Source organism: Molothrus aeneus, chromosome 3 (genome assembly GCF_037042795.1).
Source record: "Molothrus aeneus isolate 106 chromosome 3, BPBGC_Maene_1.0, whole genome shotgun sequence".
In the NCBI taxonomy this organism is placed as follows: domain Eukaryota; kingdom Metazoa; phylum Chordata; class Aves; order Passeriformes; family Icteridae; genus Molothrus; species Molothrus aeneus.
The window spans coordinates 60,394,069-60,420,827 of record NC_089648.1 but is presented as its reverse complement, the minus strand read 5'-3'; the positions used below and the strand labels follow the sequence as shown (position 1 = coordinate 60,420,827).

At 43.2% G+C, this 26,759-nt stretch overlaps 1 protein-coding gene across 1 annotated transcript in view; it reads left to right on the top strand.

Annotated features, from left to right (window-relative positions):
- Positions 1–2,654: 2,654 nt before the first annotated feature.
- RSPO3 (R-spondin 3) overlaps positions 2,655–26,759 on the top strand; it is a 58,347-nt gene continuing 34,242 nt past the window's right edge. Inside the window, exon 1 of the mRNA XM_066545769.1 lies at positions 2,655–2,957. Within this exon, the coding sequence (XP_066401866.1) occupies positions 2,861–2,957 (97 nt within the window). The 5' untranslated portion in view covers positions 2,655–2,860. The remainder of the gene's footprint in view (positions 2,958–26,759) is intronic.

Below are 26,759 nucleotides of genomic sequence, written 5' to 3'. Positions count from 1 at the left end.
GCTTGCAAGGAGAGCACACTGCATCCAGCTCCCTCCCAGTGTGTGCTGCTGCTGCTCCTCACATCTCCCAGCCTGGTGAAGGGAGGCTTCTTGTGTGCTGGATCTCCCCAAAACTGATTGTCCACCTAGCGCAGGCCCAGGCACAGCTGTGCAGCCCTGCGCAGCCCAGCCCGCTCGCTGGCTCTGCCTCCCCAGGGCTGATGTCAGCCTGAACTTTGCCGCTGATATCTCATCCATCGGGATGAGCGACATAAACAGAGAATTGCACGCCAGAGTTTTGCTCTGGAACAAGCTCCTTCCACACATTTCAACAATATAAATCTTCCCCTTTTATCGCAGAACGGCAGTAACTGTTTATGGGTTCAGCTTGTTATTGTTGTTGGGTGGTTTTCTTCCCCCCTAATGGGGCTGGTTTGTGGAGGCAACCAGGCTCCTGGCGTCCTCTCACCCTGCCGCTTTTTGGATCCTGTCTTGAGTCAAGGCACAGCTTTTGTTTTTTCCTCGTTCTATGTCTCTGCCCCTCTTCCACAGCCAATAAACCACCTCTCCCCCCGCTGCTGGTCACTCATGCATGCCCTGCCCTACTGCTTGGCCCTGGGTTGGTGCACACTCCACAGGTCGGTTCTGCTGAGGCTCTTGGGTGACCCAAGCAGTCCCCGGGGCTCTCTCCCAACACATCTGTCCCACGCATCTCTGCTGGAGCGAGGACACAGCGAAGGGAAGAGGCTGGAGAGACAGTGAGCAGAGTTTCTCAGTCGTGCTTTGTCAGAGCAAGGAGAGGGAGTTGCACTCCCCATTTGTTTAATGTTTTCCTTATGTTTCTCTCAGAGCGTTTATTTTTTGACATGCTTTCTCTGCCCAGTGGTGCTAATGCTGCTCGAGTGAGTTGACTGGCTAGCTGCAGGTTGGCTCAAATACATGTCCCATCCTTTCTCCACTGCCTTGTTTATTTATGCCACTCGCCTGGCTTGCTCAGCTATTTTTACACACTAGCACACAAGAAGTTTCAACCTCCAACGAAACGAAACATCGAGACAAATGCACTTTCTACATGTCAGGGTAGCCCCTAGTTTTATCTGCTGAATGATTTTTATTTTATGCCTCTCTGGCAATCCCACCCCATCCGGCTCAAGTATCCTGGATTAGAAAGACTTTCCCCAGAGTCTTTTTCAAAGGGAGCCTCCCACAGACCTTTAAATCCCCCACATTTTATGGTGCCGATATTTAACAGCTCTGAGAGGGACAGCGGGGGGAGAGAGTGGGGAAAACAGTTACAAATAAGAGTGGCCGCTCCTCACACCATTGAGGTTCTTGATGCGATCAGCGCTGCTTTACAGGGCTTACTCTCTCATCCCAGCGATAGACACCCGAGATAAGGCAAGCGAGAGGGGGCTCAGTGAAGTCGCCAGTTTTACCTTGAATCAACCTCGCACTCCCTCTGTAGCCTTCCCCTTCACCCCAAAAGGAAACTCTTGCAGGAGAAAAGAAACGCGATACCCTTCTGTCAAACAGGCTGCCTCGCTTCACCGAGGTGCAGACGAGCTGTGCCCTTGCCGCCGGCGCTCTGCTGAGGCTCCCGGCGGTCCCGGGGCGAGAGGCTGCTGTGCTCACCCCGGGCTCACGGCTCCGCTCGACCCCGGCCCGGGGCCAGCCCCGTGTGTCGCCTGCCGTCCCCCGGACGTGGCGACGGTCCCCGACCCCGGCAGGACACGCGGGTTTGCTCTGCTCCTTCCCACCGGAGAAGCCACCCCGGAAAACCCCTGCCCAGTGGGGAAAGGCCACAACGGAGAAAAAAAATCCCGAGAGGCAGGAGACCCCGCAGCGCCCCACTCCCATCTCCCCACCTCCACTGCGAGCCGGGATGTAAGGGGCAAACTCAGGGAAGAGAGGGTGCCGCGCCGTGTGCCCCTCCGCAGGGAAGGGCTGAGCACCCCGCCCCGTCCCCCCGGCGAGTGGGGGCGCCCCTCCCCACGGCGGGGCCGGGGCGCGGGGGGCAGCGGCATCTCCGCCGTGACCCCGGCGAGGCCGGCGGCGGAGGGGAGGCGAGCGGAGACCTGCGGGAGGGGGCTGCCGGCGCGGGCCCCGCTGCCGGAGGATGCTCGGGCGCCGCTGCCCCGAGGGGGCTCTGCCGGGGGCGGGGAGCCTCCTCCCGCCGTGCCGGGGCGCTGGGGATCGCCTCCTCCCGGCGCGCCCCGCCCCGGGGCCTCTCCCCCGGGGCCCCGCTGAGGAGCAGCTCCCGCATGAAGCCCGGGGGCTCCTGGTCGGCGGGCGGGAGAGCCGGGGGGGCCCGGCCCACCTGCGCCCGGCGGCTGGCGGTGCCCGCGGCGCAGAGCGCGGCTGCTCCGGATCGGCGGCGGCGGGGCTGGGTCCTCCCTCTGCCCCCCCGCCGCTCCCGCCCTCGCACACTCCTCTCCCACCGCCATCCATCCATCCGTCCTGTCGGCACCTCGCCCGCCCGGCGCACACACGGGCGCGCACAGCCGCACGCACCCCGGCACCCTCACAACATGCTGCCGGCCGCCGGCCCGGCATGGACCCCGGCGGCGGCTGCTCGGCTCCTCTGCGCTGCTGACTGCCCTCTGAGGTTTGCGGCAGGTAGCGGGGCAGACTGCTGGAAAGTGCAATAGGAAAAGCGAAGGGGAAGGGAGAGAAAAAAAAAAAAAAAAGGAAGAAAAAAAAAAAAGAGGAAAAAAAAAAGGCAAAAGACATCAAGCCGGCCAAGCCCAGCTTTGGATCTCAGTGCAGGTATTTCTGCTGCTGTGTTCATCCCTTGCCGCCTACCACCCCGGTTTATTATTTCTTTTTTTAAGGAAAGAAAAAAAAGGACGAAAAGGAGAAGTCGAACTCTCAAAGGGTTACTATGCAATTGCGACTGATTTCTTGGTTTTTTATCACTTTGAACTTTATGGAATACATTGGCAGCCAGCACGCCTCCAGGGTACGGCGACAGGGAAGAAGTAAGTGCGAAGAGATTTATACTTTGAAAACTTCTGGTTCCTCTCGTTGTGCTGTTCACCTGTCCGGGGGGTTCCGTGCCCCCGGTGCCCGGGCGAGCGCGCTGGGAACTAAATCCCGCGTCAGCAGCACGGCCGAGCGGATTTGCAGGCAGTTTCATTCAACTGAAGGGATGAAAGCGATTTTTGACCTCTCTCTGCTCTTCTTTCTCACCTCACCGGGATGAGCAGCGCGGGCTCTGGGAAGACCTGCGTCTGGTGCTTTACATTTTAATTTCTGGTGAAAGGGAACGTCCTTTCTTAGGTCCCTCTTTCTGAAGGGAAGGGGCGATGACACGGCAGGTAACTTCTTGCCGGTATGCCCTAAGCGCCTTTCTCCATCCCGGTCAGGAAGCCCCCTTCCCAAGAGCGGGCAGAGCGGATTATCGCTATAGGTTAAGCCTGGCGCCCGGCAATGCAGAGGGGGGCTGGGGATGTCGAGGCTCTGTCCGGCCCGTTGCCTTTCAGCCTCCGCTGGCCACTGCCACCGTCCTGGGACCGTGGCCCCTGAATTTTTTAAATTTTTAAAAATTTTTAGATTTTAATCCCATGGGATGAGGCGAGTCCATCCCTTCTGATTTAACCGGCGCCGGTCCATCTCCGCCCGGGTCCGGGGCAGAGGCAGGCGGGGGCCGGGAGGGCGAGGTGTAGCGCCCAGGGTGCTGGCAGAAGCTGCCTGCTCCCCGTGAGTGTTAGAAAGGAGAGCCCCCCGTCATCGGGGAAGAAAGAACAGGGAGGCAGCAGCGAGTCGCCCCCTCGGGAAGTCGCTGTCCAGGTCGCGGGGCGCTGCCACGGTCAGGCGGTCTCTGGCTCCGGCGTGGTGGTGCGGTGTGGGCTCGAATCCGCGGTGACACCTCCGGCAGTGCCGCCAGCCGGAGCCCTGCCGTGACCCTGCCGCAAGGAGCCGTGGATGAGGCGGGATGCGGCGGCAGAGGCCGGCGGGACGTGCCCCCGACCCGGCCTCGCCACCTCGTCTGAATGGGACCCGCCGCTGCTTCGGGAGAGGAGGCGTTTTCTGCGCACCTACCGCGGAGGGGCTGCTCATGCCTGTCCGTTCCCCCTGACAGCTGCAGACACCGAGGAAATGTCATAAAACACAGCCCCCTGCACTTCATCAGCAAGAAGTAACTGAGTTACTTCCTCAGGGAGGGGAGGTACTGTTATTTTAATTTTCTCCTGCTCAGCCTTCGCTCCCTTGCCCTGCTTGGCACGGCTGGCCCTTGAAAGCCTCCTTTGTATGGTTTGCCTCCTGCAAACAAGTTTTGATTCACCTAAAGTGCCCCTAAAGCGGAGCTGCGGACGAGAGAGACCGGGGCTCCAGCCCTCCGATCCCCACGGCCTCACAGCGAGGGAGCACTAAGGGCTAAGTAAAACATGTCAGGGCATCCGGTTTATTATCCTTGGCAAGGGAGGGCTCCGCAGCCTCCATCACCTCCCACCCACTCCTTTAACCCCTGGCGACCGCGGGCCCGCAAGCTGCGGCTGCCCCCCACCCCCAGCCGTAGGGCTGCCCCACGGGCTCGGCAGAGGCTCAGTCCGGGGCTGGGGGCACGGCAGGGCTCGGGGGGCAGCAGACAGGGCTCGGGGGCAGCGCGGGGCCCCCTCCTCCCGAACTCGCTCCGGCAGGCACCTGGAGCGCGGCGCGCCGGGCCAGCGCCGGGCCGGCGGCGACCTCTGCTGTCCCGCGCCGCGGCGGGCAGCCCGCGGCTGCAGGTGCTCGGCTCCCGCCGCACGGCACGGCTCGGCTCGGCTCGGCACGGCACGGAGCTGCCCCGCTCTCGGCGGGAGAAGGCAGGTCTGCCTCCTGCCCCCGGCCGCCGCCTCCGAGCGGCGGGGCAGAGGCGCCGTGCCCTTCCCGGAGAGCGCCGTCCCACCTCGCTCGTCCTCAGGCAACCTGCACAGCGGGACGGCTTTCGGGCAATAGGGCGGAAGGGTTGGCCGCGAATATTTAGCTGATTGGTACACCTTGGAGAAGGTACTGAGCACTTGCTCAAAGTTTTTATGACAAAGTTTTTATGGTTGAAGTGTAGGAGTTAAGATAAATTCAGAGCAGAACAAGTGGCTGGAAAACCACAGCTAGAGGGTCAGAATGGGAATCTGGCTCGTTATTTTGGCAGTGAAGGCAAAAAGCCTTTCAGAACACCTCACCTGGATGTGCTATACATCATCTACTGGCCGAGGTCTTCAAGTCCAGCTGGTTGCAAAACACGTTTTGGTATAAATAGTGGTTACTTAGCTTGAAGGAAAGAATTAGAGAGTGAGTGTTTATGAAAGATTATAAAAGTGGTTATGATCACTCGCACGAATCACTTTGGCTTTAAAAACCTATGAATCGCTGTTAGTGAATAGTGCAACTTTATTGCAATTGTAGTGTGCAGATAAAGACGGCACCTGCCAAATTAATCTACTCTGTGGAAGACTTTCCCTGGATTTCTGTTTCTTTCGCTGAGATAGTCTCCATTAGTCACAAATCATGAGCACATTCCTAGGGAAATATTTTAAAATTTCTCTTTAACCTGCTTATTTTTAAATATAATACAAATAAGTTCCCATCAAGCAGTCAGTAAGCCCATGTTACTTTGTTTTGGTTATTATCAGAGTCCTCCACTCCATGTATTATATTGTAGACTTACATATTTTAAAGTAATTATAAAATCTGAACTGGCTAATTCAGAATATACCATGCCAGAGTCCCAGCTGGTATAAATTGAAGTTCATTTGTTAAATTATCCCATCAGAAGGATCTGGTCCTGAAGCATTACTTATTTTGTACCTATTGCCAAAGTATCCTTCCTATGAGAAATATCTAGTTCGCAATCCTTTTGCTCTCCAAACTCCTACTGAATTTTCCAGCTGGGGAGTCCTGAATTTCTGTCCCGTGATCAGTAGTAAAGATATAGTCAGCTGTGGAGAGATAAAACTCCTCTGAAGTCAACAACAAAGTGCAGACAGATGATTGGGTCCAGAATTAGACATAGAACACAATAAAAGTTAAAAGCAAACATATCACTAGCAGAGAAATTTGTGGTTTTATTCTGATAAGAGCAATCAAGATTAACAAAGTTGCTAGTTTGAGTCTTACAAGACAGAGTAATATGCAGCTGAGTATAGACTAGCGTACCAATAAATAAGAATTTCTGTGTATTGGCCAGTGATTGCAGTTTGCTTAGAAAAAAAAGGACGATCAAGTCAATAGCTCCAAAATATTTTGGCTCTGCAGACTACTACCAACCCCCAAAACTTAGTACTGACAGTTATGTACATCTCCCACTGACCTTCTAGTAGACGGAAATGAAGTATTATTTGCTGCGGGTCTGTGAGTGACCGGCAGACCATTTGCCATGACCCTGTGGACTAGCAGTGAGCCATGGACTAAACTTGGAAATCCAGAATAAGTAGACTGATAGAAAATTCTGTATTTCTACTACACTCCTACATTTGTGGCTAAAATAATATGTATGACTTTATGGAAATGCAATTTGGATGTAGAGCTCCCGTGATTATTGGTAGCCCATCAAATTGTCTCCTGCCTTTCACTACAACAGCACATCCAGGATACCCAGTGCTCCTTCCTTCCTTCCTTCCTTCCTTCCTTCCTTCCTTCCTTCCTTCCTGCCTTCCTGCCTTCCTGCCTTCCTGCCTTCCCTCCTGCCTGCCTTCCATTGCTCCTCTGTCCATTCCTCTGCTGATGTGGGACTGCAGGTCTTCCAGCATCTGCTTCTGGTCACAATTGCTAGTGGAGTGCTCCAGTCTGCAAACACTCTGCATCTCTGGTTTGGTTTGCATACAACTACTTACAAACTCAAAATTAGGGAGGTGTTTAACAACCCATTTGTATAGATAGCTATATAAATTAAAACAAACCGGGAAAATATTGACAAAACACCAACTGGTGAAATTATTTCTTCAGTCTTTTTATACTCTTGAGGAGGGTGTAATTCACATGGAGGTAGAATGTCAGCAAGAAAAAAGGAGTTAAATTACTAATTAAAATAACACTTCATTGTAGAAACAATTCTTTTAATAGTTCACCACCTATATATATTATAGATACCTACACGTATGTTCAGGGTTTGCACATCACAGATGGCAGTACTACAGAGTTCATATGTAATATAGATATTGTTACTAATTTTTAAAAATAGAAATAATTTTGTATCTTGGTGTAACAGTTTTAAGCAGAAGTCAGCCAGGCAAGCAGCCATCAAGCAGCACCCCTTGGGCAGGATTGAATTACTGTTAGTTCTCTTTCAAAGTGTTTGTATGCTGCTGATAATTTTTTCTCTAATCCCTTCATATTAGCACTGTGAGGGTAAATACTTTGATGGCAAGAAGTGCGTCCTTTTCTTTTTTGCAATGAAATAATATTTTTCATTTTTTGGATGAGAATCTGCCCATTTAAAATTCCTATTGCAGTCATTGGAAACAGAAGCTGTTCCATCGTGTTGTTGTAAACTGTGAACATATCTCATTGTTGAGATATCTTAAAAAATTAAATATCAGAAAATCACTACCAATCTCTGAAAGCTTTTGAAGCGTGATAAGGATGGACTGCTTGTGTTATTTTTAAAAAAATAACTTGGTATGTATGTAAAATCTGTGCCTGATCATACCAGCACATGTGGAATGATAAGTGTTGTTATCCCCAGAGACTAAAGGACATTGCTGAGCAGTTCCCATTTCATACCTGATATCTGAAAGGGTGATAATTTTAATTTTTTTTCTATAACCTGCTGAAGACATTTCTTATACTATATAAAATTCATGTTAGACTTTAAATATATGTTACTACAACTTCTCAAAGATAATGATGTAGGATGGTATACCTGAAAATACATGAAAAGTCTTATTTCTCTCTGCAAAGAGAATAAAATATTGCTATTATTAGTAAGAAGGTTTTAGAGCTTGAACATGCCTCTTTTACTTTCAGTGGAGAAAGTCCTATGGACTATGCTGCAGCTGTAGTGAGCTTTTTTCTGCAGGACCTCAGGATACGTTTTGAATTTGGAAGAAATCCCATACTAAAATACTTGCAAAATTGCATGATTCCAATATGTAAAGCCCCTAAAGAGGCTGAAACAATGACTCTTACCTTTCAAAACTATCATACTTAAGTTGCTTGGGAGGCAGTCTCTTTCTTAATCATGTGTATCATTATTTTACTACTTCCACCAATTGAGCCAACTGAAGCCAAACAAGTTAACTGAGACTAATTTCTTCTTTTGAGCTTTGCCTTTAACATACCAAGCCTTTGCCAATCCCCATTCTGCTGTTTCTTCTTGCTATAAATTTTTCACTGGAGACTATGGAAGTTACACCTGATAAAATCTGAGCTAGAACTCAAAAAACAGACTTACTCATTTTCTCTTGCTTAGCACGCTCATTTTGCTCTCTGGTTTGCAGAGCAAGTGTACTGGCTGCACCACTGCACTTTATCACTAACATTAGCAAGCTGTCTGTCATTTCATAATCATTTATAGACAGTGACTACTAGCAACACTCCTCCATTAAAACTATGATGTTCTCAAGACCGAATTTTCCCCTGCAGTGAATTGTCCCTTTCGTTAGAAATTAAAGTAGAAGTTGCAAAAGCTTGGTGGAGGAGATATAAAAGCTAATAAAAAATATTTTTGTCTCACTTCTAATTTTGGAGTCTGAACGACTCAAAATCACTTTGTCAATGTTTTTACCAAAATAATTCTGAACAAAGCAATCTTATCAGATGACAAAAGGCAGCTGAAACCATGCACATTTTTATACAAAACTGTGTCTGCTATTACCACAAACAATGCTTCAGAAGAAAGTACTCAGGGAACATTTATTCATGCAAAACGTGCTATGGCTCTCAAAAAAAAAAACAAACATGAGAGCTGCAACTCTTTTATAAATAGTTGAATAACTGAGCTTTTGGTGACAGAAGAATCATTAAAATTAGGTGTTTTGTCATAATAAAATCCAACAGATTTTTTTAATGAGTACTTTAACCTTATTTTTGTTGCTAGAACAGAGCAGTGCGATGAGCAATGCTTCTTAAGGAACGATAGTACTACGGTTGTCCGACAGCTGACTAATAAACATTTCTGTGTGTTTCAGTTTCCAGATTATGAGCTATCGACCTTGCATTTTAAAATGTTAGTGTTACTTACTCCTGTAAACAAATATAACAGCCACTGAAGTAAAGGAGCCACAAAACACATCTTGCTCCAGTGCTCCTAGGCAAGAACTCACCTATGGGGAATCAGAGCTGAACTGGCAGAGCCTTTGGCTATGGCAGTGCCACTGAGCTCCTGGCAGCTTGAAGCAGCACCCCAGGCTTGCACTGATATTTTGGCTCCTTGGCTCCAAACAAGAGGAGGAAGAGCATAAAGGAATGCTTGTAGTAGTACTTTTAAATAAAAGTAAAACTCCAAACCACAGGTTTACACCAAGTTCTCACAGTGCTGCTATAAACTTTATACTTTCAAGCTTCTTAATGTGTGTCAGTATAGCATCCTGATAGGTTTCGTGTTTAAAATTGCAAGGTCCTCAACGGGATTTCAGACATTTAATATATTCTGCAGGGTAAAGAAGATTTTGGGGCACTGTAAAATGAAACAGGAGGTCATTGATAGATGTTGGGATAGTAACGATGTGTGATTCCTGTGGCTTCCTGTAAAGGGCAAGGGCAAACACAGAAAGGCTCACATCCAAGAACTGGACATGAGGTGCCTAAGGTGTGTCTGGGACAGGATTTAAATATTAGTCACTCACCTTCAAATAATGCTTAATTTCCACCTCACCCTCAACACATGGACATTTCTCAGATGCTCTGTAATTTCTAACGTGATGTTTCATCTTACTGGCACTGAACATCTGTCTGTGCTCAGATCCTTTCATGCAGCAACTTTGAAATTTTCTCTTAAAGAAACCCTGTGTTAAAAAAATGCAATGAATAAATAGCAACAAATAATAAATATATCAATGCCAAGTTCCTCCACACAGAGCACATAATATTGCAGATGATTGCTTACTGACGTTGGACTAAAGTCACATGCATTCCTGCTCCATACCCAGCCCTTAAGCCCTTGTCTTTCCTGTGCAAACTAAAATTGGTGTGAGCGGCAACCTGAGATTACATGCAAATCCAGGTGAAAAACATCACTTTATTAGAGCATAGCAATACAGATAGGCTAGAGTCGTGCTATATGGAAGAATTTTGCTTAGGTTTTCCATTCCTGGCCAAATGTTTTAGCAGCTAAGCTTTTGGATGCGTTAAGGGGCAGCAGGGCTGCTGCTTCCTTCTTGGTATGTTTCAGAAGAAAAGAGTGAATTCTCCTTTCTTTTGTTAAAGAATGTACTGGTTTGCAGTGCAGTGTAGTAGTGCCAGGGCACCTCAATTCCCTGGACATCCAGGATTTGATAGTTTCTGACCTCATCTTTTCAGACCAGGTTAAGGCTCCTTTGTTCAGCATGATGGATTTTTTCCTTTTTGTAGGCACCCAACTCTTCTGACCTACTAAAAGGCAACTGAAATATCTTCCTCAGAGCTCCCAGCTGTACTTTGATGAAGGTGTCAATGGAGTTCATCATGACACAAAGCAGGGATTTTTGGAACAGCATAAATCTACCAAGCATCAGCTTATCTACCCCACTTCTCCCCAGATAACTCCCTGGGTACACAGCTTCACTGGTGATAGTGTTTTCATGGAAAGTCACAGCAGAGGTAGGGCTTAGATATTTTAACGCAGCTTCCTACAGGGTGAGGCTGTGTTTCAAGGGGAAGGAAGACAAGGTCCTCATGTAAACCAGAATCATAGGAGCAACCAGCTGGTGAAACAAGCTTTCCATTGCATTCCTTGAAAAACTTTTACGAACATCCACATGAACCAGAGCTACTAAAACCCGACACTTTAATATGTTTACAAAGTTTATGTATGTTATCAGCACATGCAATACTCCCCTAAGGATTTATTACAGGTTTCTTTAGCAACAACATTTTTTATCATAACAGCTCAACTAGTCAGAGAGAGGAAAACAGCCAGTTTCTCCAGAATGAGCCTCCCACACACACTTGCCCAGCATTATTGAGTTGCTTATTCATGAAGATTACACAAACCAGTGTCGGCAAGTGTTTCATAACCTTGTTTCCTTTTCCTAGAATGTTCATTATTAATTTCACTTTTTCTATGCCACTGAATAATGAGTTGCTGGTGTTATATTACTTGATGTTACTGCCGAGGGAAGAGCTAGCCCTCCCAAATAGAAAAGTGGGAGCAAAGGCTATTTATTCAACATGAGAGTCAGAAGATATTAAGTGCAAGTATTTCGCAAACACATGGGGATGGATGAAGATTCCAGAAGTTTTAGTATAACACAGGACTAAAAATAATCAGCTGAAATGAGACCTTCTTATGCTGGGCATACTGGCCACAGATGTTTAATAGCAAGATCCTGAAGGCCTGGAAGGCAAATAAATGACATGATTTTGTGTTTTGCAAAAGAAAAAAAAAGAAACCCCACAACAGTTTCTGTTTTACAGTCCAAAATGAAATCTCACATTTGTTTCTTGTGTTTATGTTTTACGAAGAGTTGGGCAATTGACAAGTTTCAGAGTTGAGGGCGTATTAAAAGGGAAAGTAGAATTCTGTATAAGAGTGTAGAATTTATAACTTGTGCTATGTCCCAGACAAGTATTTTTAAGATCAAGGCCCCAACTTTAGGAATAAAATTATTTAAATGTGCTTTTTAAGCTACCGGTTGAGGAGAAGTTTCAGAGGTGTAAAAATGTGTCAGTAGGATTCAACTTCGAGTGAATGTCAGCAAAAGGGCATCCTCATTGCTGCTTAAGTCATACATTATTTCTGAAGAATAATTATTTTTGAAAGTAATTTTGAGGAACAGATAAACATAAAAAATTAGTTCCCTTAGACAGATTGTGGACAACAATATTGCATTTTATCTCCACTGGCATAATTTATTTCTGCTACAAATCTACAAAATCAATATTATTTGAAAGTGCTTATTCTTTTCCATGAAGGGGTACCATGTTCATTCATCTGGGTAATTAACTAAGATACTGCTTTAAAGCCCCAGCTTCCTTCAAACATAGAGCAAGTAAGCTGCCACACATCTAACTCTGAGTTCAGTATTTAACAAGCAGTGACATATATTATGGTTGTATTGTCTCATATCTTATGGTTGTATTGTCTCAATCACTCTACGAACGTAACAATTATGGAGGAAATTTCAAACACGTTTTCATTTATGAGGTATCTACATATTGTACCTGGATATTCTGCTAAACACAAGTCTTCCCAAGCTTTATGGAGGTTAGAAGCACTGAGTGGGGAGTGATCAGAGTGGGGGCATCTTACTACTCTGCCAGGATCTGGCTGGCCACAAAGGAAACTGTGAACTGTACCAGTTCAAGATGAGGACAGGCTGCTATTCACCTCTTTCTGAAAACACATAATTTCCAGCTACCCAGTGAGCAGAGAAGTTCATTTTTCCCACAGGATAAATCACACCCGAGTCCAGATAAAATAGATTAATCAAAAGAGTAGCCTTCTCTTGAATTTCCACACTTTCTTGATTATGTGATAGAGGAGGATTCTAACCATAGCTACCACTAAACGACCACCAAGCATTATGAAAGTCAATCCATAATCCTTTTTGAAGCCTTGCATAATTTCTTGAAAAGTAAGTTATTCATCTATGAGACTTGCTGGTTGAGCCTTCTAGTCTGGTTCCATGACTGGCTGTGGTTACTTCTGGGAACAGGAAAAAGGGCCTGTGTTTTTCATCTGGAAGTATGCAGAGATCTTGGGCACATCTTGTTCAAAAGAGATCAGTCACAGAAATTGCAGTACTCCATATAAGAGAGTTTATTCAGAAGTAGAATCTTCCATCTCATCTTCCTTAACTCCTACAGAAACATTCTCTGGCTTATATAGTTAATTCCCTGGAACCCCCTGACCCCACAGTTGTTGTCCTAGAATTGGAAAAACTTATGCTTATGCATTGTCATCTCTCCCTTCTCCCTACACATTCATATCTATATATCTATCTATATGTATGCATTCCCATACATACACAAAAGTTCACATCAACACAAGCAAGAATTAAAGTATCTTCACTTTGAGATTGTCTTAAAATATAGGTGAAATTCATGCCAATAACCTCAGGTAGAAGTTTTTGACTCCATGTGAAGTCCTTTGGTTTGTCTGAAAACTCCATCTCTTCTCCCACTGTTCTTATCATCTGTTTGGTCATGGAAAACAAAATTATTAGTTTTATGTAGGTTAAACCAAATGGTAAATTAAAGAACAGCAAAAAAAATTGCCTGGGAAGCTTGGTAGGGGATCCTCTTTTCTTTCTGATTAGCTTGTCATGTTTAAAACTGTACTAGAAAGTGATATGGACCCTTCCCTTTTAGGTTATGAAACCTTCCTTGCTTTTCAAATGACCTGCATCACTAGGCAGGGAATTTTACTTAACCACTTGGAAGGAAGATGATGCTCCTGACATTATGCTCTAGGCAGGGAAAATTGGTGGTTCCAGTGAAAAGGGTCTTTCCTTGCCACTGTGACAATGCAGCAGCACTGCTGCTGATGTTCCTGGGGTTGGCCATGCAAATGGGTACACTTCTGTAACTGCATCTGGTGCACGTGCAAGGAAAGACAATATTCCTCTCTTTTACCAGCAAACAGAAATGTCACAATCATAAGGCACATGCCATACTAACCCAAAGTTTTCAATTAGAGCCTCTGCATTGTTTTTAATGGGACATGGTTTAGGCAGAATAAACATGTCACAAAGTTTAAGGGACTGATTCTGCTTCTAGCTACAACTCATATCAGGAAGCAAGTATTTCACAGAGCCCTGCAAGCATAAAATTTGCATGTGCACTGAATCCAGCCTAAGTGTTTATAAAGGCTACTAAAAAAACATGGATAAGTGGGAGGTTTTTGTTGCCAATCACCAAGAAAAGGAGCAGAAATGCAGCCTGTAATTCGCTTTGTGAGTTGCTGGTATAGAACATGAGGGTATTCCACTGTCTTTTGTCAGAGAACCGGTGCAATTTGCCAATTAAAAGTGTAGAAGAAATATTCTATGGCTTTCTCTGTGCTGTACTTATTCACCCTGCCTAGCGCTGTGTATTCCTGAGCATTTTCCTTCTTTGCCTTCCCTCCCTTCCTCAGATATTGAACCTGAGCACTATCTCTCAAAGTAGTGCCTGAAGTAATTCACAAAATGAGAACATTCACCAGAAGAGACTAGCTAAATAAGTGAGCACAGGAACGGACACAAAATGTTGCATTTTCTGAAGTGGCAAATGGTAGAGGAAGTAATAAGTCTAGATCAGCTCCATTAGCCTGCCAGATTTAATACATGTATGATCCTTGTCCTTCTCATAATCTACTCAACACATGAACCCAGCCCAAGCCTACTGGAAATGAGAACTAGCAGGTGAATGCATTGAACCAGAACAGACACCAGAATTCACATGCAATCATACATACAACATACAGGATGTACAATAATGTTTTCTTTTGTCAAATCAAATTTTAAAATATTTATTTTCTCATACTCTTAGAAACTTCTATTTTTCCTTAGTGTCACCCTAAAGAAACATGTTTTTAGTGTTCTCTCATCCTCACCCCCCTGTTTGTCTCTGCAAGCAAGTTTCTTCCTCGACGTAGTTTTCTCTTTCAATTACAAATTATTGCAACTTGCATTGCTGAGACCAGGGTTTTGGGGAGAAATGGTGGAAAGAGAAAGGATGCCCTTGAGCTGTGGTGTAATGACTTGATGATAGCAGTGGGTTTCTTGGTGAGAGACAAGAAGCAGTGAAAAACTTTGATTTACAGAGACAGATTGTAAAAACAAGCCATGAATCTCTGCATATACAGAAAGATGTGAATCCTTGGAGCCTATGACAGATATAAAGAAGGATAGGAAGGTTTGCGTAGAGTAACAGAGAATGTAGTCCTGAGGTCTATCAAATGCAAGAACAGGAAGTGTGAAGTTTGTAAAGTGGTGAACTATTCTGAATGTGTCAGCTGACATCAAACATGTCCATGGCTGTTTGACCAAGCACAGATACCAAACTATCCATCCAGTTTGTCTACTGCTCTCCCCTTCAGGGACCAGCAGAAAAAATGCCTTGTTTGCAAAAATACTGAGGAGGGAGGAAAGCCCCCTCCATAACACTGTGCTTTTCCCCACCACTCTGTCAGGGATGGTCAAGATGTGTGGCAGGGCAGTTGGCCTCGACTCAGTACAACTTACAATTAGGAGTTTGTTCAGAAGTAGAATCCTCCTCAGCTGCATTGATGCAGACAGGATGAGCAGCAGAGTTCCTCAGCTGAACTGCAATGTGCAGCTCTGCTCACTGCACTCTACAAGCAATTCCCAGCTCTTGTAATGCTTGATGGTCCCAACTTTCCCTATGCCAAGCCCTTTCTCAAACACATTTAATTCCTCAAAGCTGTGCATATCTCTATTCTCTCTAGTGACAGGAGTTAAATAATGTCCACAAATGGAAATAGCTACTCCTCCTCTTGGCTTGCTGTGGAGCCATAATCCCCCTCCCTCAAAATATTCAGTATAAGTGGATTTACAGAGTTAGTCTGAAAGTTTCTGAATTAGAAATCCTCTGGTTCAGAGGAGAGTGTGAGCACTGCTGTCTCCACAAGCAGGCCAGTGCTTCTTGCTTTTCTTTAAGATGGACTCACTCCGATGATGCTGGGGCAGAGGAGGTACCACACCCTGTCCAGCCGGCGGCCTCGTGCTCAGACAGCTCTCTCAGCTGCCAGTTCTTCTTTAAGGTTTTACAATGAACAAGTTTCAAACAAACATCAGATGAAAGCAATTTTGAGCCTAAACCAAGCATGGCCAGGTTTGCATTGGTGATTTATTGGTGCAAGTCATCAGCTCCTATTACCTTTTTCTTGAGCCATGCAATTCTCCGGCTTCCAGACATTTCTAGGGCCTGATTATTTTCCTATTGAAGTCAATGGGAGGTTTTGCCACTGATTTCAATAGGAGGCCTCTAACTTTCCAACCTTTCCAACCTGCCTATAGAGTCTTGAAGTACTTCCAGGTTTCCATCATAGTCTGCGGTTCCCCTCTTTAAGTCAATTGGACATTAACAGATTGCCTGGGTCCACACCTTTGGATAGAGAAAAGCTCCAGATCTGATTCAGCGCTCACTCACACACCAGCTTTATACCCCAGTGGAGTTCCTCCTGATTTATATTGGCAGGAGAGCGAGGTCCAGTGTTACTTATGCCTGAGTCATTGCCAGCAGAACACGGAGAGAATTCAAGTCACTTGTTATCCCCTTCCCCACACCTCTCAATCACACATAAATGTATGTACATATATGTGGATATATTGGAATCATCTGGACTCTTTTAAGTTATTTGCCATTGAAACTGACTTCAAATTCAAGTTTTAAAGTTGAAATAACAAAGAAGGAAAAAAGAGTCAGAAGGGAGCCAGCTGCAAGGGTACTCACAATTTTCATCAGTCTGCAGGACACTCCTAATAACATATTTTACTACTTTGTAGTGAACTTTCTTTGCTTCTGCCATAAATATATTCTCTATGCTGTAAATGAATAGCTTGCAAGCTCAGTAAAGTTAATATAGAAGAATAAATCTTAACTACCTAATGTCAGGTCAGAAATATAAATCTTATCTAATATGCCAGTTCAGAAGGAAAGAATACTTTTTGCTGAAAATAGCAAATACTTTCCAGTGCAGAGTCGGAACTTATTTTTCTCTTTAAAAAAATGTGCTGCCCCTAATAAGATGGGTTGAACAGTCTCTTTTTAGAATCTCCAAAAGAAAAATAAACACACAGAGCAGAGTTAATTTATAAAATGCTCCAAAGTTTATCTTGGCAGAACAGTTGTAGGCAGTGAGAGTTCTCTCCTTCTCATACATGCATTCATACACACACACACAGACACACACAGACATCTCAAAATTAGGACAGGCCTTTACAATAGCAAATGTTACATAAAACTTATATATCTGGGTAAATTCATAGATTCTTATTCATGCAAGGCTCTCATTTTCAAGTCAATGGAAATTTTTCCAAAGAAAGATAACAATCCTCGGTGCCTTTTTGTGTAAGTACAGACCTGCTGTGTCACAGTGGGGGAGAGCGAGACACACAAGTACCTCGTGTCTCAGGCCCCCCTCCCATGTAGCAGCACTTCTGCCAGCTGTAAAGCAGTGATGCAGCCACTGTCCCCTCCTCCTGCCTGCCCAAAACCCCACTTGTTGGACACAGCTGGACAGCCTGGTGGGTGATCTGCTGGCACAGAGGTCCCTCACAGTAGCCACAGGCTCCTACTGGTGCCCATCCTCTTGTTACTCCTCCACACCTGCTTCACACCACACACCCTGGTCTTATCAGAGCCAAGGTAACTTCAGAGCCCGAGGAGATGAGGCCCACCAAGGGCTTTCTTTCAGCCTCAGAGTATTAACTTTATTTATTTTACAGTCCATATCAACCTGTGTCAGGGAGCCACAACAACAGGGAAATATTGCAAGTTCCAGATCTACCAGCCAAGAGATTGTCCAAGAGAACAGCAGGTGCTATGCTGGCAACCTCAAACAATTTGGAGCTCCTCCACCTCTTGTAGCAGCCACTGGCCTTTCACACAGTTTATTTACTTCAGTGTCTGCAAAGCAAACAGTCAGACAGTAATTTTCCCCAAGATAAACAAGAATATAGGCAGTTTTACATGACTGAACCACAACTTGATGCTGGGGTTTGCACAATCCTCTGGACCATTTTGCTCAGTGCCACCAAGCTACTCAATGCAGAACCTGTCTCACTAAAGCCCCACAGAAGAATGCAACAAGTAGGTTCTCTTCTCTTCTCTTCTCTTCTCTTCTCTTCTCTTCTCTTCTCTTCTCTTCTCTTCTCTTCTCTTCTCTTCTCTTCTCTTCTCTTCTCTTCTCTTCTCTTCTCTTCTCTTTTCTCTTTTCTCTTTTCTCTTTTCTCTTTTCTCTTTTCTCTTTTCTCTTTTCTCTTTCCTTTTTGGCTGCTGGGAAGTTGCCAGTAATGTCCAGCATTTGGTCTGAAAACTGTTCTACTGTAAATATTTAGAAGAATCCATTAGAGATTAAACAAAGTGTAAGTAACTGCTCCTAAGTGATAGCTCTTATTAATGTTTGTAGATACAGACTCTTTACAAATGCATATGAAAGTCCTACCTCTAGGCTGCTTGTAAGACAGAAGGCAGCAACCAGAACACAGTGTAATTTGAGTGTCAGTGTGTTATCATTACAAATATCAGCACAGAGACAGCATTCTATAGAGTGTGTACCATGCTTGCAAATCTTCCAGACAGCAACAGGCAGAGTGTGTTACCCTGACCAATGTATTTTAAATGATCCGTATAAAGCCACAAGAGCACTCAGAGTCTCTGTTAAGACACCTTTGCTATTCTTTGGTCTGCCCCAAAAATATAACCTCCCCCCACCAAAAGAAACAAAAAGCCACCCCCCCAAAAAACCCCACCAAAAAAAAAAAAAAAAAAACCAAAACCAAAATCAAAGAAACCACCAAGCACCAAGTCCCCTTCCACCTCAAAGTGTATCAAGAATTGTCATGTGTTACAGGGGAAAAGACAAGTACTGGTCTGGTGGATTTTTTTTTTAACCCCTCTTGTATTCCAAAATTATCCTGTTTATACAGTATCTTAGATGTTCCTTGTGTAGTAGGATATTAGTGGCAGAGAAAGAATGAACACTAACACTGTTCTGGATCTTATTATGAAATACTTAAGAAATTATTCTAGCAGAAGTCTCTTTCCCATGGACATAATTTTGAGAATAAAAAATGCTGCTTTTGCAACCAACTGAGATGAATGAAGATGTATAAACACACCTACATGTTAGCCAATTTGTTTGCTTAAAAAATAAATGGTGTTCTAGGAATGCAGTCAACAGCAGGTATATGTCTATGCATGGGCACACCATAGCAGAGGTTGGTGATACAGATTTTTAAAATTTTAATTACTCTATTTATTGTCAGTGATCATTGAGTAGAGTGTGCTAGTTCCAGTAGAGAAAGGGTAAAAATTGGATACAAAATTTGACTCCAGTGTCCACCTTGAACTGGTTAAGTCCTGCAAGACAAAGGCCTGGAGCTTATCCAGATTGCTTATGATGCTTTCCCATGGTGGAAATGTCTGGTACTCACAAATAATGCATGAAAGGCAGACCTCTTTGCATCATGTCTAGTTTTTGAAACTACCAGTCTCCTTCCCATTCCTTATCCTCTTACCTTAAATAAAATGCCTGGATAATCTGTCTGGATTATTCTATACATCAATCTGTGCTCATTCTTTCAACTCAGTTTCATAGTCATATCCAACATTTCAAAATTTGTCAACATTTTTTGTAAGTGACTTTAGATCTTAGCTGGAGGAATCAATAAAAGCAGCCTGGACAACTGGGAGGGTTGGGCATGAGCTACTGAGCAGGAACGTGCTGACTTGGTGGGTACTCCCATCTCTGATCATGGTGGCTTACAGAGTTGGTGGCTTCTGTGTCACAGCAGAGAAGAATGTAGCATGTAAGGCAATTTATCTTCTGTATCTCTGTGTGTGCATATTATAAGAGTTTCAGAAGGCCAAGCAGAAAAGGTAATCATGCTCTAGAAAAGCTGCAGTGGTCTCTTCAAGAAACAGGAACTTTAGAAAGCTAGTGGATTAGACAAGTGGCTAAGACACAACAAGAGAAAATTATGTGAAAACAAAAAGATACTTTCTTGATATTCTCCCATTCTCCATCCTGCACAAATATATAATGGTAACATCAACAAGTCTCCTACCATCTGTTTGCCTACACTGATGCCTCATTCAGCAGATATGCTACATAGAAACCTTACTAGACATAAAATTCCAGTTTTCTTAATAAGGCAACAATGTGGAGTTTGTTATAAGGAAATTGAAGTTTATTTAATTTCTGAAATCTCCTGTGAAACAACTAGTGCTCAAATCACAAAGAAAATATTGGATCATCACCTTATATTAGAAATATGGCACTTTTATTTGCTTTTATCTACTATTATTCATTCTCTTAAAAAAATTAGGATTAGATTGATAAGCATAACAAAACCCACTGTGAGTAAGAAAACTGTGATATAGCTGATACCATCAAAATGCAAAATGCTAACAAAAGGCTATCTTGCCAGCATGTGCCCCTAGAGAGGGGCACAGCGGCAAGGGATGTCAGAATGTGCTCAGCATAAACTCTTGGATCCACTCAATTCCTTTCCCAGGCACAATAATTTATGGCTAAGCTACAGAATGCTTTTTAAAAGATATGTCACCTCTGATTTGAAACATACCTGTGACTGAGATTATACTGCCTCCCTGAGACTGCTGCAATGATTTTATCTACCAAGGCTTTCTGAATTTTATCTTAATTAATGCAGTCTCACTGATGCCTATTTCCAACCATTGATTGGTTATATCCTTACTTCCAGTATCATTATAGCATAGATATTTTAGGGGCAATGCTTTGTTACAGACTGCCTTTATTTTTTAACTGCCTAGACAAAGAACTGCTGTTGTGAAGTGTGCTCAGACAAGGCTTGTTTTTGAGAAAACTGTCCCCTAAACTAGTTGCAGATTTTACTATGCTTTTTTATCTCTAAGAGCAGGCTTGACTGAGGTCTCAGCATGTCTGAGCTCAGCCCTGTTCTATGCCAGTGAAAGCCTTTTGGTGGTAAATATGTATGGTAAATTCATGTACTTGTTCTTTGCTTATGAAATTGTTATGGGAGAATTGAGGCAGGGTCTAATAGTGAGCTGTCCCTATGTTGTGACCAAGAAACTGTGTTCCTGCTGGAAGTGAAGACATGAGGACATCCCAATTTCCCTCATTGCTGTGCCCTGCCTGCCACCAGCAGCTCTCAAGGGTTATGAAGCAACAGGACCCTTCAAAACTTAAAGATCTTCATAGGTGGAAAAGTAGCAGTGAGGGGATGCACTGTCCCTTCTGAATCCTTGGTACTGAACTATTGCTTTGGCATGGGCTTTGGGATGGCTGTGCCTCCTCCTTGCAATACAAAGCTGAGTAATAGCAGCCAATCTGGATTTGCTGGCAAGAGTCACAGCTTCAACCCGAGGGGTTCCCCAAATGTCTCAGCACAGAGTGATTATAGCAACCAACAGACAGGCACTGCATTTCCCATTCTTCTCCAAAAATGTGTTGGTAAAGGTAACATGGCCCCTAAAGCATTTACTTACATCATGGAGCTGCATCTCATTTGATTGCTGTAAAGTGCTTTGAGGACCACAGGGTGAAAAGTCCTACATAACTGCACATATATTTGGAGTCTTACTGATGCTGTTGCTATGTGATTATATAATTTTCTCAGGGGTTTTAAGGATGGTTGAAATCAAGATAGTTTGCATTAATTATACTTATTCTATTTTTCCCAAGTATGTGATAAACTTCATAAATGTTTTCCCCAGTCATTTGGCCTCCTTTTTATTTAGCTTGCCTTTGAACACCTCTTTCTAATTTTCTGTGAGAACACCTTTGTGGTACTGGCTTTTTTCCATATGGAGTGTTACATATGATGTTGGTATGGAAAATATTATAAGTCAAACAGGAGATTTAAGCTGAAAAAGATACTTTGGAGATTAATGAACAGGTTTTGAGTCTCTCCTTTTATAGGACACTGCTTTGAGTCTTACTGAAATCAAAACAATCTGTTTGCTTTCCTGTGAGGATATAGCTTAGTAGCCCCTTATAAAACTACTTAGTAATCTAAAAGTCAAACACTTTTATATTAAAAAAGCACTGAAATTATTATCTTTGTTGAGTCCCTTGCTGACACACAAAGGAACAGGGCTGCTGACTCCAAGCACTGTAGGAATCTTACTCCCAAATATAATGGCAGGGATTTAAAATGCATGAACATTAATTTAAAAAAGTTAATAAAGTAGTGCTAGAAGCCTTACATAAGTCTTTTGAATTCACACAGCTATGCTTTTCTCTGCAGTATTAGGGAAGAGATTTTTTTTTCCAATCTTCTAAAAATAAGGAGAAAAGAATAATGGCTTTACTCTCTGAGACACCACGAAAACATGGTTATTATGTTGAAAGGATTTGATTTTTTTTTTTTTTGCCAATACAAAATTCCCCAGAACTATTGGGTAAGGAGCTAAAAAATAGAAATGTTTAACTTTGACTTAGTTAATGACTGAGAAGTTCAAGGTGTTATTTTCAAAACTAGCATGTTAGGAGTTAGGCTTTTGCCTACTTCAGGAGGATAAGTGTCTGCTCCAAGCACAAGAGCTTCCATTAAGAATGAGTCCTTAATTTTAATCAGGTATTCAAGTCTAATCGAAGTCAAGGGGTCTGTAACATATGCGTGCAGGTAACCATATGCTGATGTGTTTTTTGGAATGGAGAGGAATTTAATCATGGGCTTACATGGTAATTGAAGGGGTTTTTTCCCAGTTTGGTCTGGGTAGGCAGAAAGTGGCATAAAAGGGATCAAGAAACATTAAGGCTTGTTAACTTAGTGCTCAGTGTAGAGGAGAAAAAGAGCCTTTTATTTCCCTGAAACTTCTGACCTTTTTTGTTATTTTTCCTCTCCCTGTTGCTCTTTGCTCACCAATCACAGCTCTCATTTGCTGTGGACAATTCCCAAAGGGAACATTCCTCACCGGAGTAACTTACCCAGCTCTTTTCCTTAATTTACAGTGAGCACAGCACCCCCTGCAGAATCCATAGCAGACCCTTTGGCTGCAAGCCAGTGCTAATAGCATGTTTTCCAATAATCTAATCTCTTCAGTCACAGAGCAGAAATCAGAAAGTTAAAAGAAATGGCTTCTCAACTTGTCTCAGTCCACCTTTGAAATCTGTGCATGGAATTGTTGTGTGAATAACTACAATAAATTGTTACCACACTTGCACCCATGACTCAATAGTTGTGCCCATAATAATCTGATGTATATGAGAGAACCCTCTATAAAGCAAGGTTTAATGTGGTGCCAGAAACAGACTCTCTCATGAAGGCTTTCTTGTGCAAAGAAGCCAGAAATTTCAGCCAAAGCTGAGGACATATTGTAAATATCCATGAATTAAACCTCACAATCCTAAGAGATAAATATCGTTTCTCCTTTGCAGATGAAGAAAATTGAAGCCCAAAGAAGATAAAGCCAAAATTTTTAAGTTTGGCTCTAGAAATGAAATAGCAATTCTTTGATTGGACTCCTGAATAAATAGCTTCAATTTCAGACCTCTGACCACCTGCATCTTCTGAAAATGAGGGTTTATACACAGGAATGAAGCAGGAGATTAGTTGTCTCCCTGGAGGCTCTAGATTTGAAAATATAGATTCTAGTACTTTACAATGGTAGAAAGGGACCTTCACTAGCCAACTTTATCAACCTTCAAACCCAAGTACCCCTAACTTTCTTCAAAGGCACATAACTCAGTGGTATTGTTAGCAAAAGAAAAGTAACTAGATGCTGAAAGTTAACCTGTACCTTTTACCTTTTCCCACATGGGTTCTTTTTCATGTCTGCTGGGCTGTGTATATTTTTGCTTTGGAGATGTGGAACTGACACCATCATAATATTTTTTGCTGATTTTGAACATCATGCGGAGCTCTGGTGGTGTACTGATTACAAGCTGATAACTGGGTCCATCATTCTACCTCAGGCCTAGATCCCTTCATGGATGATTTTGATTGCAGTCACCAGGAGCCACGTGCTTTTCGGGTACTTGGGGTAGCAGTTTGCTACCTCTGTGAGACAAACAGCTTGACTTTCTTCGTGCAAGTCCAGGAGGCCAAGAAGCCAGTCTAGGAGGATATTTTCATTCTAGGGCACAGTTCAGTCTTTCCTTTCACTTATTCCATTTTGGCATCTGCTTGTGACATTTTTTAGCACAATTTTTCTGCAGCAGCCCAGCATTTTGAGTGGTGTTGTTGCGGTCATCTCACATACGAGCCCTGTCTCATGGCAGCCCAACGTGGTGGCAAGCCACTAGCCACCAGCTGAGCTGCCAAATATTCATCATGTTGGATACTTTAAAAATAACTGCTGTGATTTCATGTTTTTCTAATATCTAGGGGATGTTGGGTTTTCACTGTAGCCTAACTAATTGTTGGTATAACTTATATTAGGCAGTTCTATTTGCAATAATGGGTTATATTTCCATCATTCTGCATCAGCTTAATTAAGTTACAGCATGACAGAACAGAACAGAACAGAACAGAACAGAACAGAACAGTTCTTTCTTCCTCATTACTGGACTTATTAGAAAAATGTTCTTCAACAGAGCATGTTGCAAAGTGCTAAAGATATTTTATAAGCTGGTTAAGGCATCTGGCACCTGAAAAAGCAGACCATGAAATAGTAAATGGTTAATTTTCTGGTGTAAGGAGCTTGGTTAGGAAGATGTGTCTTACAAATTTGTACTTGAATGTACAGAACAAGGTTAAACATGCACCCCCAGGATTCTGCTCTGAGCCAGCCTAAATGATGTGAGTCCTACCATTGTTACCAATGAAATACTTCAACAAAAGTATGTTTTTACGACCACTTCTTCAATTGTGCATAAAAAATGTCAGATGTCACTTTTGATGTGCATCAGTGATATTACACAATATATTAGACAAATAAAAAAGTCATCATTAAATTTTATAGTTCATTGTTTGCCCATTAATCTTTCCAAATATGAGGGGTTTTTTTCTGTTTAGGCTACAGACAAATTTTAAATACAAATTAGACTTTTTTCATATTTTTTGCTATTGTACAGAAACATTAAAATGGCTTCAAAACTATTGACTTTTCAGCTCTTACTATAAAATGTTTAATAAGACTCATAACACTAACCCAAAGTTTCCTAGATATTTAATTCTTGATTTTATATATAATTATTGGGCTATGAGGTTTTGTTTTTCTTTACCTAATATTGTCAATAGGTGGCCTCAGTTTATTTTTTTACTGTAGAATTTCTTTTTGCTTTTAAATTGAAATTCTGTATCTTATAATTCTTTATCACCTTTGAAATGTTGCTATTGCTATTTTAAATTAAAGCCGCTCAGACAATTATTAATGGAATAAAATTCCATTAGAATATGACACTCTTCAAAAATAGAAATATTTTCAAATATTTCAAATATTTTGACAAAGTTTGATGTGCTGGCATTATAATGCTAATTGGATTTGGGATAACAAACACGCTCTTACAGATGTTACATCAATTAAAAAAAAAAACAACCACCAAAACCAAAACCAAAAACCAAACAGAAGTTTTAATTAATTTTAATTCATTTTTTTCTTCCAATCAACTGACCTGACTGGTGTGCAAGTCCTCAGGGAATTGCTGGCATACTACCACAAAGAAAATGAACTGTTTCTCTGCTTTAGCACAAAACGGACGATAGCCTTGATTTCATCACCAGCACCCCAATAATTCAGCTCAAACACTTTGTAGCACAGCTGTAGCTCCACAGGGACCTGCCTGCTGTGTGTCACTGCAGTGATGTCAGATGCATCACGGTTTGGGGAAGTGAGCGATGCTCGGTGTGAGCGCTGACTTGCTTTCATGTGGGTCAGTGTGTGCGGCAGCGAAGCTGCTCGGGAGGGAAAGGCTCAGACTTCAAAGGGAGGGCAGCACGCAGAAGCGGTGATAAAGCAAGCCCTAACTACGTGCCATTCATAGTTACTTCACTAGGAAATCCAGGCACACAGAGCTGTTGAACTGAGTCAGTTTCTCAGGATTTGAATGCCTACTTAAATCTCACCCATCCTATTACTTAATCCCAATTTAAACAGGCCATCCAATCACACTGCCCTCTAAAAATCAGATAACTACGCTCCAAACTATGGACTATGCTAATGCTGATTAACAAATTATACTCACCCCGTTTTTTTCACAGGAGTTTTACCATTGACTTTAGGGGCCCAGAACTTATGTCAATGAGTCCAAGCTGACTGGTGATGATGACTCTTGTCTATTTTCCACCAGAGTTTAATCTGATTTCATATCCTACTGTTCATGTTTTGCAGTCAGAAACTTTTGACTTCTTTCTCTTTTAGACTAGCATGAGTCCCAGTGGCATGAGGGAAAGGTGAAAACAGTTGGATCGTTATTTGCTGAGTGCCACTACAAGCACTATTTTAATAATTAATTTCAACTTGGAATTCTGGACAGTATTTTGTGTCACTAGTAGATGGATGGTCCAGTCAGCCTGGAGAAGCTAGCCTTTTTCCTTCATGAAAATGTGAGATCAGAGCTTTTCCTTGTTACAAGTTGTAGAACACAATTTTTAGGGATCTTCTAGCACTGTGATACTCCTTAATAACTATACTATGACTTGACATCTTGATGTGAGTCTTGAATTTAAAGAGACATGTTCCATTTCAATGTTTGCAGGCATCAGTCCAGAACAGTTCCACTGCAAGCAACATATTTGGAGCTTCCAGTGAGCTTCAGTATGGTATGAATTTAATCATTACACAGAAAAAAATAATTTCATTCAGTACAAACTTTTGATCAGTTCCACTTAGGAAAATATATTAAATCGAGAGGATATTAAGTAATTGACCAAAGGCACATCTGAGCACCGCCAAGGCAGCGGGTTGGCTTGCTGTCTGGCTTATTAATTTTTTAATGCTGTAAACATGGTAGTAGAAAATCATAGTTTCGACATGGGATTACAGGCTTTTGCTGTCTAAACCCTTCTCCCTAGTCCCCAGCATGGAAAGTAAAATCTGTTACATCC